Source organism: Panthera onca, chromosome D1, assembly GCF_046562875.1.
Source record: "Panthera onca isolate mPanOnc1 chromosome D1, mPanOnc1 haplotype 2, whole genome shotgun sequence".
In the NCBI taxonomy this organism is placed as follows: domain Eukaryota; kingdom Metazoa; phylum Chordata; class Mammalia; order Carnivora; family Felidae; genus Panthera; species Panthera onca.
The window spans coordinates 17,134,497-17,149,360 of NC_138348.1; the positions used below are offsets into that span (position 1 = coordinate 17,134,497).

The 14,864-nt window shown below is 41.8% G+C and overlaps 1 protein-coding gene and 1 long non-coding RNA gene across 13 annotated transcripts in view; one reads left to right on the plus strand and one right to left on the minus strand.

The window, feature by feature from the left end:
* PHF21A (PHD finger protein 21A) overlaps window positions 1-14,864 on the plus strand; it is a 184,071-nt gene that overhangs the window by 138,942 nt on the left and 30,265 nt on the right. For 8 of the 12 annotated variants that reach the window (XM_081790269.1, XM_081790271.1, XM_081790272.1 and 5 more), the window contains 3 exons: window positions 3,261-3,464; window positions 9,912-10,163; window positions 11,394-11,483. In XM_081790269.1, coding sequence (XP_081646395.1) covers window positions 3,261-3,464; window positions 9,912-10,163; window positions 11,394-11,483 — 546 coding nt within the window. The remainder of the gene's footprint in view (window positions 1-3,260; window positions 3,465-9,911; window positions 10,164-11,393; window positions 11,484-14,864) is intronic. The other 4 variants (XM_081790278.1, XM_081790277.1, XM_081790279.1 and 1 more) reach the window with 4 other exon arrangements.
* LOC132661702 (uncharacterized) lies at window positions 1,659-14,118 on the minus strand. Its single transcript, XR_013550204.2, has 3 exons — window positions 13,624-14,118; window positions 4,744-4,839; window positions 1,659-2,227 (listed from the first exon to the last, which is right to left on the minus strand). It is a non-coding gene; the product is annotated as an uncharacterized LOC132661702 (long non-coding RNA).

Consider the following 14,864-nt stretch of genomic DNA (forward strand, 5'->3'; position numbering starts at 1 on the left):
AGGACTAAGCTCTAGAACAAGACTGGACTGTGGAACTTAGAGAAGCCAGCTAAAGTGCACGACAACTCTCCCTTTATTAGCTAGTCCTTAAAAGAGTATACAGGGCTTCTGCACACCTGAATGCCTCCACTGCTAGAGCTCACCTAACTTTAGATTGTTGGTTTTCAAAATGCGGCGATAGATGTTTAAGTGACAGAAGGCATCAGTGCTTCCCTCAGACCCTGATTTTTTAAAAAAATTTCATAGGCATACACAACCCCACACTTGGTATTCCTCTAATGTGAACATAGCAAGGAGTGCAGGAGCAATGCATTTTCTGTGTGGCACTCTGAAATATACCAGAATCTTCTTTCAAAGAAAATTTTGCCCAGTTTGTACGACCTGACCTGTATCCAATCTGCAGGGCTTTCTTCTCTTCCTGGTTTTTTGTTTTTTTGGTTTTTTTTTCCTTCTCTCAAAGACTAATCTAAGTTTGCAAGTATTTTGATCCCTATGCCTCCCCACTGGTTCTACAGGCTTTGTTTCAAGCCCTGGGGGAGGAACAGTTGTGAATGTACTGTGACTCACTGACTCCCACTTTCGTGATTCTGGTTCTGATTGGTCGTCACCTTGTTCTAGCCATATGGCTGCCTAGTACTCTAGCCTGCATCCCTTTCTCGTTCTTTCCCCTACTGTTCCCTTCTGTTGTACACAACACTGGGAGTGGGTTCCGGGCTTTGTCTCTTGCTTCTGGTTTACCCCAGTTAGGCAGTAAGTAGGAGGGTGCACTGTGTTTCCCAAGGGTGGCCGTAGAGGAAAAAATACCCTTTCCTTTTGTGCCTGGTATAGTAATTACTTCGTTTCCTGTGCTGTTTTTGTTCAAAGTTTATTTTTTGGCAGGTGTCACATTTGTGTTATATTACTTCCTCATGGTTTCTCTCCTTCCCCTGATTTAAGCTATTTTTTCTTTTTCTTTTTCTTTCTTTTCTTTTTTCTCTTTTCTTTTCTTTTCTTTTTTCTTTTCCTCCCCTCCCCTCCCCTCCCCTCCCCTCCCCTCCCCTCCCCTCCCCCAACTTATTTGTTACTGTGTTTCTTTAATGCTGGTTATATGTTAGGGAGGGGAACTGAAAGGAACTGTAAATAATTATTTAATTGTTACGTGTCTTACTGTTCTGGCGGTCACCGCAAATCTACACGTGATACTCAAAATTATCTGTAGCACCATCTCTACCACTTTTCCTTCTAAACTGTGTCCGTTCAATTACTCTTTCTTTTATACTGGAGAAATAGGATTTTGAAGACCTGAAAGTTAATTTTTTATAAGAATTTGATATTTTTATTAATTTGCATTTCTATTCTGCAGACGGCTTCTGCAAAGACTTTGGACTCTGCATCTTTTTTTTTTTTTTCCTTTGTAATATTTAACTACTCAAAGAGGCAGTGATAGCAGAGTATAAAGTTTAGACTTTCCCCACCAAAAGTGGCCTTTATATGATATTTTCATTGTCTAAAAAGTGTGATAAAAGTATAAAAAAAAAAAGTCTCTCAAGGACGTATTTTGTACTGGGGCTCCTGGGTGTCTCAGTCAGTTGAGTGTCCAAGTTCAGCTTGGGTCATGATCTCCCAGCTCATGAGCTTGAAGCCCCACATCAGGCTCTCTGCTGACAGCCCAACACAGAGCCTGCTTAGGATCCTCTGTCTGCCTCTCTTTCTGCCTCTCCCCTGTTTGTGCGTGCGCCCAAGCACGCACGCGCATGCGCTTTCTCTCTCTCAATAATAAATAAACATTTAAAAAAAAGGATGTATTTTGTACTGACCTAAAGTTTTTAAAAATCCATTTTGTAAATATTTTAATATTCAAATATGTTAAGCAAATAACCTTACAAGTTTGAATTCTTGGGAGAATATGTGCAATGAAATTGGTTAGAATCATAAGCAGGAATTTGAAAATCAACCTGGCCATATGGTTTTACTTAATCCTTTATTTAAAGATCTTCACTTGCTTATTTTTCTCCGTTCATAATCTGTATTGGAAAATGGCAGTCTCTTTGATCAGAAATAGCAAATCTCAGCTGGTGAGCTCACTTGAACGTGTGAGGAGTGCCGTTTATACCTCCTTCCAGCCATTAGGGCAAGAGAAGCAGTCCAGGTCTGGCCCCAAATGGTTGTGTTTTGGTTTTGGTTTTGGTTTTATATTACATGTTCTCGGAGTCATTTGCTGGTCTCTGGTCCCGTCACTTTATACATCCTGTGAAGAGACATTTACTTAGCTGCATAATCCTAGCCCAGAGCATAGTTGTGAACAAAATGCCCTTGCTTCATGGAGCCTACGTTCTGTTGAAATATATTAGAGTAATGAAAGTATCCAAATACGCATTTTTCTGGGGTTGGAACAGGGTCTAGAAAATTCAAAAAAACCTTGGGTTTAAGTTTTTCATCCCATGTAAGTAAATTGCTCCTCTGCCTAAACAAACGTGTGTTTTCACAGATCCTACCCCAGCAAAGAGGTCCTGCTCACGCGTTACACATTTAAGTAATTTAGAATGACTATTGTTCGTGTTGCATATTTCTGGGATCAAGTTTTCTCTGTTTAAAAGTCTGCTTAATGTTCGAAACTGAGATAGAAACATGTCTGTTTGAATAACGGAAATTAGTATGGCCGGTGTCTGTTTTATCAGATATAAAAAGTAAAATGACCAACAATGTCACAGTTGTGAGTACTTTACACCCAGCACTCACAGTACTCACAGTACTCACAGTACTCACCCAGTACTTACACCCAGTACTCACAGTTGTGAGTACTTTACACCCAGCAGCTTGTTTGGTACTCAGTAAGAACCCTACGGATATTGTTAATCACCACATTTTACGGAACAGGAAATTGAGACACAGATAGGTTAAGTAACTTGATGAACATAGAACTGGTAAGTAGCAAAACTTGCAAAAGCAAATTTGTATCTCCAGAGTCATGTCTTCAGTGCTGTGCTGTCTTGCCTTTCCAGACTAGCATGCCAAGGTAATAACAGTCAAGGAATCTGAGCTCTGCTCTGTGATCTCCATTATCTTTCCTTCTCATCCGTGTGGCTCAGTTTCCCTCCATACATAAACTGTTTCTCATGGCATCAGTTCCTCGTATGTGGACTCTGTGAATTTTAGATGTAACAAGTTCTAGATTAAGCTGGTTACAGAAAGACGTCAGAGGCGTATAGTTGCTGCACGTTTTTAGAGCTGATAGGACAGTATCCTGATAGATATTGTTTCTTTTTGTCTTCGTTGGGTAGAAAAGAGTAGTTGAACAGCTGCGGAAGAACCTGATAGTAAAGCAAGAACAACCAGACAAGTTCCAAATACAGCCATTGCCACAATCGGAAAACAAACTACAAACAGCACAGCAGCAACCACTGCAGCAGCTACAGCAACAACAGCAGTACCACCACCACCACGCCCAGTCAGCTGCACCCTCTCCCAACCTGACCGCTTCACAGGTAAAAGTGTGGATGGAGTACCGCGGGCTTCCTGTGGTGGGCTCATTTCCTCTTGGTCACGTAGAACTGGGGTCTGTGTAAGACAACACTGAGCCCCACTAGGACTAGACAGAAGTTGTTTTGGTTACTTTTTTTTATACTATGAACCGGGGCCAAAATCACTTGAAATTCATTGGCGGAAGGGAATGGTGTTACTAAGGCGCAGAAGTTACATGATTGCCCACCTGCCTAAAGAAGAAGGGGAGCGTAGCCAGTGGCAAAGGAAAACCACTTCTCTGAATTAGAACAGAACTACGGTCTTACTTTGAATTTCTGGAAGTTTTTTTGTTTTTTTTTGTTTTTTTTTTTTTGCACTTGTTCTAAAAGTCTGTGTGACTCTGCCTCTTCTGGAATTGTTTTTCTGGAATTCTTAGCAGTGAGATGTGAGAATTCCAGGAGCAGCGCCTTTGGAATCAGGTAGAAAGACATTCAGAAGAAGGGTGATACATTTCCATTATTCAGAGAAACAAAATGAGCATATGAATCTGAAGGAGATCTGAAATGGATGCTGTAGGTCTAAACTAGAACCAAGAACTGGAGGCTTACTCACATTCTAACTTGGTACAGCCCTGCAGATGTTTGTACTGAAAAGGCCATTTAAACTAGCCTATAAGGATAGAAAGGCAATCAAGATACACAGAAGGGACCTATTTGGGAACAATGTTCGGTTAAGAACACTACTCAGGCTTGATCTCCACACACCTACATGTAATGTGGGCATACCTTTTAAAGTGGGATGGTCGAGCAGTGGCCCCTGATTCGTAGGGGTCATGACCCCTTTAAGACTTCGTTGAAACCTGTGGGTCCTCTCTCCAGAATGATACACATTCACACCTAATACACTCATTTTTGCACGTGATTTCGAGGACATTGGGATGTTCTGAAGCCTAAGCATGAGTACCTCTCACCCACCAGTATCAAGTCTTCACTATATCTTTGTATGTGGTGAAAAGATTATAGTTTACCCAGTTATTCACTGTGTACGGACATTGGGCTGGTTCATCTGTAACGTTTTGCAAGTGAAGAGTACATTACTTCTAAAAATACTAAAGATTATTAAAGAGAAGTAACATTTAGTGGAGGTTGCTATTTACTGCCATTCTCCTGAATGCTTTACGTAAATAACATACAGAGTCCTTACCTGAACCCTAAAAAGGCTATTATTATTATTATTATTATTATTATTATTATTATATTTTTTAGAAAAGAAAACCAAGGCATAGAGAGATTAAGTAATTACCGAAAGTCATAGAGGTGGTGTATGTGGTAGAGCCAAGGTTTGAACCCAGCTGTTCTGGTGAAAAAGTCTGTCCATCCATTGCTCTTCTGTACTGCCCTATAATACCAAAAAAAGAAATGCCAATGTTATAGAAAATGCCAAAGTAAGAAAAAGAGTAATTCCTTTGTAAATCAGATAGCTGGAGTATAAATTTTACCATCATCTCCACTTCAAGGCTATTCGAAAATGAGGCATTCAGACCCACTTTTAAAACCCCCTGGCCAGGATTTGTATTTCTTCCGAAGGACTGCTTATCAGATTACTTTTGTTGGAGTTGATTAGTTTGTTCTCTTGGAAAAATACAGTTTGATCAGAAAGTGTTTACATGGAAGGAGTGTGGTAGAATTCATTGTTTCCTAGTATGTGGGAGTTTTCTCTCTTAACCCGGGAACTTTCTGTTCAAGTAACATTCCCTGTCCTACAAATCAGAGGAAACACTTATGGAATACTTCCGATAGCTGTTCCCTTCCCTAGTAATCTCAGTTCTGTGCTGCTTGGGGATGGTGAGTGACGGTAAGGGGGCCAGGGGCTATCCTCAAAACTGTTGTATGGCATCTCTCCACCTGGTAGCCCACCTGATATATTTAATAGATTTAGCTAAGCTTGTTTTATATTATTGTTTTGTTAAATGCAGACCTTTAATGTTAAAAGCCAAAAGACTCTCGAGTTTTTGGTTTCTGTCTTTACAGTAAACCGTCGATATTTGTTGGATGCTCTCGGTGTGCTAGATTCTGGTGGTCCTGGTCCCTGCCTAGAATCTAGTCTATTACCATCATTTTCATTCATTCTGTAAATATTTACTGGGTCTCTATTATATGCAAACACCGTACTAGGCAATGTAGAAGGTAGATTCACAAATAAGACAGAATCTCTGTCTTCGAGAATTTTGAAAGTTTAGAGGAGAGGAAAATGTAAACCACTAGCAAAGAAGAATAAAATGAAAGTACCAGTGAGGAACTGTGAAAAGACCACAGGACAGAGTAACTTTAACTAGACGGATCAGAGATACTTCATAAATGAGGTGGGATTTGAGCACGATGTGGACAGATGAATGCAATTTCAGTGAGGGAGCAGAGGGGGGAGAGCATCACAGATGTAGAGAACAGTGCGGACAAAAGCATGGAGTCACAACAGTAAATGCGTGCCCGAAGAACAGCAAGGAGGCTGATGTGGCTGCAGTATGGACTCTGGGACAGAAAGGGAGAAAGGGAGAAAGAGGCTAGCTTGTAGAAGCCCTCCAATGCAGACAGAACCTTTGGGGTTTGGGGCAGTCATAGGGAGTCATTAAAGGTTCATGAACTCAAGGACAAATGAATGGGAGGTTGCATATGTCCTATACTAAATATCTAAATTCAGAAAGGAATGGCTATTAAGTAGCAATTAAGGCAGACAAAGAGGAGATGCTAAGAAGAGAAAGTTTTTTATTCTAGCATGGACCAAGGCATGGGGAGTGGGGGGACCAGCTCCCTTTACTCAGTTAACTCAAGCTCATCCTTGTATGTAGATTTTGACATTTTTTCAATCTATAGAAAAAAAAAAGAAGAAGGAAAATAGAAAAAAATAGGAAGAGTTGAATGCAGGTATACCCTTCAACTTCTATTCAACTTCTCACAACCCTGTCATTTTTAACAATGTAATACAAATGTAAAGAAGCATGCAGTTAAAAAAACCAAATAGAAAATAAACCCTTAGGGACAAAAAGGGGGTTGGGGTGGTTCTATTTGCAGTCGTCTGTGCAACAGTTACCTTCCACTCAGAATTAAACGAAAAGAGTCTAAAATAGGTATGGAAGTTCATTAGAGCCCATAGTAATAATCCCTCTAACTTCTCATTTGTTCATTAGAGCCTGTTTTAAGTCAGTACCTCATGTTCTGCAGGTAAACGACAATAATAACTTGGTAAAAAATAAATAAATAAATAAGAAGGATTTTGCTTTTAGTGCTTCTTGGCCTGTATTTCGGCATTAACTTCCAGTTGGTGCACTTTGGCTTTTGTCAAAAGTAACCTCTTCGTGAAACCGTGTGGAAACTGCTATCTTATCTTGAAGCTGATCACAATTGGGTGGCATCAGCCAGCCAGACACTAACCACAGCTTCCGGAAAAATAATTTTATTTGTTGTTGGACACCTTTCCTCTCTGTGTCTTCTCTTCTTCTTGCCAAGAAGGTCAGAGGTTTTCGTTAGGTTTGGATTTCAAAATTCTGAATTCTCTTTGTCATCTAAACTCGAACACTCCCAAGAGTTGTGTGTATATTTCCAGGTACTTAGAATACAGTAAGCACCAGAACAGGGGTAGAGATTTAAGCAATACTTGTGTTAATACCTGGTGTCAATAACTAGTTAGTGAATATATTTTTATTTTTTTTAAGTTTATTTATTTATTTTGAGAGAGAGAGAGACAGAGGGGTGGAGGGAGAGAGAGAATCCCAAGCAGGCCTTGCACTGCCAGCGTAGAGCCCGATGTGGGGCTCGAACTCAGGGGCTGTGAGATCAAGACCTGAGCTGAAATCAAGAGTAAGACGTTTAACCGACTGAGCCACCTAGGCGCGCCCCACAAATACATTTTTCAGAAAGTTTTCACTGGTGAATATAGCACCAGGTCTTGTGCCTGTGTATACAGAGGATTATGTAGATGCTAGAATACATGTTGTGAAATTGGCTACAAATAAATATAAACTAGAATAAAATGCTAACCTAAGATGCGAACAAACAAATTTGTTAGGTTTCAGGGTTTTTTAAGTGTTGCGGTTAATGGTAAGTATTATAATTCAGGTGAGTTTGAGGTTTTGCTCCGTTTTTTAGCATAATCACTTTAGGATTATTCAAAAATATTGGTGATAATTTACGTGAACCAAGGACGCCTCAAACAAAATTACATGATGTCTTTCAAAGCAGCGACAGTTTGCACCACCATTTTTTTAAAACCCATGTCAGTGAGTTCTGCTGATTAGAGCTTTTACTTCCATAACCTGTGCTGGGAACAAGATGGAATGCCATCTGTGTGACTTGCTTACCGCTTGAAAAGTTCTTTGTGTTTTAATGTCTTAAACTGAAAGATAGGGCTGATACCACACCGGGTTATGCTCTGTCTCTCTCGGTCTCAAAAATAAATAAACGTTAAAAAAATTTTTTTTGTTTAATAAAATAAAAATAAAAAATAAAAACACTTACTATAAATAGCTGGCAATGTAAAGTCAGTCCTTCCTGCTACACTCCCGTAATACTTCTTTTTTAAAAAAATATTTTAATGTTTATTTATTTTTGAGAGAGAGGGAGAGACAGAGAATGAGCGGAGGAGGGGCAGAGACAGAGGGAGACACGGAATCCAAAGCAGGCTCCAGGCTGTGAGCTGTCGGCACAGAGCCTGACGCGGGGCTTGAACTCACGAACCACGAGATCATGACCTGAGCTGAAATCTGACACCCAACCAACTGAGCCACCCGGGCACCCCTCCCGTGATATTTCTAATGACATATAGCATTTAGCTTTGGTTTGGTTTTTATCCTGGATAGATAGCAGATGACCCACTACTTCCCAGGATAAATATCAGCATTCCCCTCTTACTCCCATTTCACCTTTGAGGAGGCGGTGGCAAGGACAATGAGATGTGCCTGTGTTGTTGACTACAGAAGAGGAAACAAAGATTTGGGTGATTTTAATTACAAGCATTAATAAGGATTGCTCGTAGGCTACGATGGGTTAGATGAGGCGAGGTCATTAATTGTTTTCATTGAAAGAAAATAAAGAGGTTAAAAGATAACGTACATGTGTGTTTACAGCAGAACATAGAAATCATTACCTAGAAAAAAACAACTTAATACACAAGTTCTGACACAGCCACTGAAATAGAAATGCACAAGGGGATTTGTCCAGATCTCTTTCGGGGACAGCAGGGTCCTTTTCACTGGTCTGGAGCAGTGCTGTCCAGTAGAACTTTCCGCGGTGGTAGAAAGCTTCACTGTCCAGGTTGGTAGCCACTAACCACAAGTGGCTCTTGAACACTTGAAATGTAGACAGTGACTGAGGAACTGATGTTTTAATTTTATTTTGTTTTAATTTGAATTTAAATAGCCATGTGTGGCCGGTAGCTACCAAATTGGACAGTGCAAGTGTAGAATAAGAAGAAAAAGGTGGAGTCGTGTCAAAATCAGAACAAGCATATTGGACCAGATAAACTTTCACGTCCCTGAAACGTTTGGATCTGGAGTGAGTAGCGACACAAGAGAGGCGTGTATGCCACGTAGCAAGGTTGTTTGCGTTTTCTTGTTTCATAGCTGGCCCCTTTAATTACTCTAGTCAGAAGTCTGGAAACTGCGGCTGCAGAGCCACAGTGGCACTTCGGGGAGCATCAGTCAGCCCCGCCACCTCTGTTCGTCCTCTGATCTATAAGCCTTTTTGAAACGCAGGTGTTTGTTTCCACCTTGTCATATCTCACTGGATCTTTGATCGCTTCTGCAGCAGTCCTCCAGAGAAGAAATGGTAGTCAGTGACTCACATCCCTTTGATATCGAGAGCTGGTGTTTACAAAACTAGTCGGTCAATAGGTTTTACTATCTAGAGTTTGGGATTTACTGCCTCTGAGGCAACAATTGTGCAAATCCTCACGCGAGTTTCCCTTCCTCCTCTCTAGGGTGACACTCGAATGAAAAGACACTGTCCTTTCATCCCAGCTTTTGTGTCACAGGAGGCAGATAACCAGAATTATATGATGGCTTTCTTCATATTGATGAGGTTGTAGCAATTAAAGATAGACATGGTGTGTACCTCATTGATTTGCAACTTCTACAGAGTTTAAATTAATTGAGAGCAAGAAAAGAATAAAAAACCAGACTAAATAGGTATACTCATATTCTTTATCTGTAAACCCACCCCATTCATTGTTGAAAATCCTGTGCCCATATCTGTCTGTAGTTATTACTATGAACTGGAAGCTAACTTTGAAAACCCTGGCACAAACTAGAGATTATCCTTCCCTATAGTAAGAAGCGTGCTGTGCGTACCCATAAGAAATGTTCTAGTGAGAAACTTGATCATGAGAATCGTTGCATTGTTTTCTTCTGGGGATTAGCAGCATATTGTTTAGCGGGGTCACACTTCAGTGTCCTAATATCTGTTCTCCATGTCTCCTAGAAGACTGTAACTACAGCTTCTATGATTACCACAAAGACACTACCTCTCGTCTTGAAAGCAGCAACTGCGACCATGCCTGCCTCTGTTGTGGGCCAGAGACCTACCATTGCTATGGTGACCGCCATCAACAGTCAGAAGGCTGTGCTCAGCACTGATGTGCAGACCACACCGGTCAACCTCCAGACGTCTAGTAAGGTCACTGGGCCTGGGGCAGAGGCTGTCCAAATTGTGGCAAAAAACACAGTCACTCTGGTAAGCCAGCAGCTGCTACTCATGTGTGCCCACATGAGAGGGTTCAGGATATGCATTTGTAGAGTATATCCATTTTATGCCCCTGCTGGATTTTTTTAGTCTCCGTCATTCAACCATACCAAGTTTTGCCTTTGGGGCTGACAAGGGAGTATGGCATTCCTGCCGGGTGCTCAAACAGCTATAGAAGTGTCCTCGACACCAAGGACCAAAACGCATGCAGTGCGTTACCTGAGGTCAAAGCATGACCTGGCTTGTGGGGGAACGTCCTTCATAGCAGCATGCACACTGTTTCATGTATCTCTCTCCATCCTGTTCGCAAACCTTCCTGTGATACTCGAATGCTTACACTCTCTGGTTCTGTATTACCGATTTGGGGAAAACTCCCTGCTGAATTCCTTTAGCTCAAATTTAGTTTAGTTGAAATGGGCTGCACCCAGGAAGTCCCAGAGCAAGCTGAGGCGCTTTACAAATATTCGAGAAATCCAAAAATTAACAATGTCCGTGTCCAAGGTCCATCAGGAAAAAGATCCCTTGAAGAAGAAGTACTTGAACCAAAATTGTCGATGAGAGTCTAGGGTAAAACCATTTAGAAACTGATGCTCTCTGAAGCTTGGGGGAAATAGAACCAAATTGTGGTTTGGAAAAGTCCTTTCTTAAAATGCCAGCTAAGAGCTCTTGGTGGTTTTTGAATGATGACCAGTGACGAGTGAAACTAGATAGCAGTGAAGTGACGCTTCAGCACTTACCAGGAATCTTGAGAGAAGCAACCAGCTATCTCAGCCAAATGCTGAGAGTTAGAGAGAGTTCTCTACAGGAACAAAGCTATTCACCGCTAGATAAAGCTCTTCTATTAGGAAGAAGCCCATTTGGCCAGGCAGCAAGTTTGATTTTACTTTGGATCCAGTCTTGATTTTTATAATACGTACATGCAAGAGTTCTTGAATGTCAAAGGAAATTGTCTAAGATTGCTGAGCCTGCTGTGTTTTACATGAGGCAGGTAAGGAAAATGAAATGCAGTTGGTTCATTTTGTAGGCTGGAGCATGCAGGTGAGAGAGTAAGACAGTTTTCTCAAGGCAGAGTCAATTCAGATGGGTAATTCTACAATGAAAACTTTTAGAAAGGATTATCTGACCCAGATAATAGCGATGCTAAAATTACTTGAAGAACGCCTAAGCTTTGATATTGAACAATTATTGTCCTCTGGTTCATTTATGTTTCCCATTTTTTAGCAGGTTCAGGCAACACCTCCTCAGCCCATCAAAGTACCACAGTTTATCCCCCCTCCTCGACTCACTCCACGTCCAAACTTTCTTCCACAGGTGAGTAAATTAGTGACAGGCCCAATGATGGGTTAGCCGAGACAGAAGTCCTCATGGGCCCTTTCTAAGCAGCCTGAAGTGTGCTTATCAGCTCAGCTGTGTTCAGATCTGACTTGGCTGAAGATTCTACCTGCTGATTTCTGTACCATGAAGAGGCGTATTTTATCACCAGGGTTTCTAGGCAATGACCAAAGGCAGTAGCAGAGGGATGAGAAGAAAAAAAAAATTTAAGATAGCACCATTATAAACCTTACAATGTTAACTTACTGGAAATTTAACCAAACCTGCCTACCAGTGGGGAAGGAATATAATTACTACTTTTTTTTTCCCCATATGCCAAAGAGAGTAGGGAAGGAAACAATAGCCAAACTAACTCGTAGAAACCATTTAGTTTTACTGTGATAGGTGATGGCATTAAGCATCATACCTAAACACAAAGCCTTGCCTATAGAGGTTTAGACTAGGGGTCTACACAGGGAATTTTCTACCTGGGCTCAAGCAGCTCTGCTTGCCCATATTCTCCTGATAATCGGACTGAACTCACCATTCTCATTACAGAATGTCAGGATTGCCCCAGTCTGGGTTTTGAGGGGACTTGACTTGCCAGGTGGAAAGGCTAGGAGTTCCCATCTGAGGCCCCATGTGGCAGGCAAAGAGAGAAGAGAAAAGAAATTCTGTGTTCAGTGGCCATAAGTGGTTTCTGAATTGCCTGTGTGGTAGGGATGGGCATTGCTAATGTGAGAGAAGGTGATTTCAGTCATTTATCAGGTAGATCCTTAATAAACACCTTGCATATCAAAAAAGGCACTAAGCACTGTGGATATGCCAGTTTTCAAGATAGCCTGTTCTCTGTCCTCAGAGAGCTTCAGACATGTGTTCAGACAATTACAGTGGCCATTATGGAAAGTACAGTTGAGTCTGACCACATGTGGGAGGGACACCCAACTCATTCTTAAGTTTTATAGGAAGTTTCATGGAAGAGTTGGCATTCAGTCTAAGACTTAAAATCCTAGTAAAGTTAGCCTGTCCAAATTTTGGGGGAAGAACAAAAATGTCCCAGGCAGAGGGTAGAGCATATATGCAAATCCAGGATGGAGAGATACATGTAAGCTTAAGGAACCAAAGGAGATTTGGTGTGGCTGGGCATAGTGGGCCATGTGGCTGACTCAGGCTAAGGCAAGAGGTGAAGCTGGAGAGGTCCATTGTGCCAGATCTTGTGGCCTTCTAGGCTGTGTAGGAATTTGGGCACAAGGCCCTGGGATAAACCCAGGAGCAGTGGGGATCCATGAAAGCATTTTTAAACAAATACTTGAAATGATCAGATCTTTGTTTTAGAAAATTCCCTCTTGCCACTGTGTGGAGAATGGATTGAAGATGATCAAGACTGTGGGCAGGAGGTATAGTTAGGACATCATCAACAATAATAGGAGCTAATGTTTAGAGACTCCCGCTATGTGCCACCTACTGTGTTGGGCACTTTTTATGGGTTATCTATTTTAATCTTCACAATAGCCTTGTGAAAGTTAGGTATTACTTTTTTTTAGACAAGGAACGTAGGGCTTAGCCCATGTTTTCCAGATGGTGGGTCATGACCCATTAGTAGGCTGTGTGAAATCAGTATAATGTATTGTAACCAGAGTTTTTAAATAAAATCAGCAAAACAGAATGTGAAATGGTAGAGTACCTAGCACACATGTAATGTTTCGTGAAGTTTTGGTTTTGTAGAGATACAGATATATGTCTATATGTGTGTGCTGGTTACAGTGTGAAATGTATTCCCTACTGTGTGTCTGCAGCAGCCACCACCGGCTCTTCTTTTTTTTCTTTTCTTTAAAGTTTATTTATTTTGAGAGAGAGAGAAGGCGCACGCGGGGGAGGGGCGGAGTGAGGGAGACAGAGAATCCCAAGCAGGCTCTACGTTGTCAGCGCGGAGCCTGACGCGGGGCTCAAACCCACCGACCGCAAAATCGTGGCCTGAGGAGAAATCAAGAGCCCGACACTCAACTGACTGAGCCACCGAGGCGCCCCACACCACCGGGGCATCTTAAGTTCAGCTAAATATTCAGACTCACAAGACTGCCCAGGCCCATACTTGGTACCAGTGTACTTGGAACAATGTGAGACAGAAACCAGGGCTTACCAGCAAGACAGCGTCAAGACATTTTGCTTCAGCCCGTAGAGCAGTCTCTGCAGCCGTCTAGTGATTGCTGAGATGCGGGGACATGAGATCCTGAAGAAGACCGTGGTAGAGCCAGCCTGGCACAATAGTCTTATGCTTCACAAGAGCCAGTGCGTCTTGTAACAACTCTGTAGGCATGGCTTTCAGGGTCCTCCCAGTGGACGTGCCCAGTTACAAGAGTCACCCCACTGCATGAAGCCCAAAGCAGAGCGTCCCATCAAGTATTTATAATGCTCCCTGTTCAGATTCAGTTCGGATTCAGTTTAGCAGCGAGGGATCATTTTTACCGTAAGCGATGTTGCCTGGTAACATAGTTGACATTCTTACCCTTAATCAGGTTCCCAGGGGAACAGAGCTGGAGCGTTAACTGAAGGTCAAAATTTCATGCATTGGGGGAAAGGATTTTGCCCATAGGGTCACTGTATAGAAAATTTGAAAAATGCTGGCTTAAATCAGGTATGTTACTGAGGCTACCTGGCTAGTAAGTGGGAGGAACCAGGATTTGAACCCAAGCAAGGCTGACCTCGTGTTTTTCATTGTAATTTTTGTTACTGTTTCAGTAAGCCAAACATAAGTGGCAGTAAGGACCTAGGAAGTAGCCATAATTGAGAAGGATTTAGGAAGTAGAGGTGAAGTAGGAAGCATCAAGAATGGTTCTGAAGTGTATTTAGCAAGAAGGCCACTTACCAAGGTGATGGTAATAGGAGGAAGAGAGGGTTAGAGGAACAAACAGGTGAGTTTTAGACATGTTGATTTTGTTGTAGATGTTGTTTTGAAAGATTTTATTTTTAAGTAATCTCCACACCCAACATGGATGGGGCTAGGACTTAACAACCCTGAGATCAAGAGTCTCATGCTCCACTGACTGAGCCAGCCAGGTACCCCTAGACATGCTGATTTTTAATTTCTTATGAGATTTCCAAGTAGAGATACATGCCAGGAAGTTGAGTATATTCGGAAATGTCTGGTCCTGAGATGCAAGTGTGGATGGACGTCTTCAGTACATATAGATGGTAACTGAAGCCATGGGATGGGTGAAAAACCCCAGGAAGAGTGAGAAGATTGGGGAAAAAAGAGGTTCCAGAACAAAACTCTGAGAAATACTTAATGTTTAGGATTGGGCAGAGGAAAAGGAAGTCCACAAATGTGACTTAGAGAGGGAGTGGCCGAGACCAGGGAGTTAGAGAGCAAGGAGCTGGGCT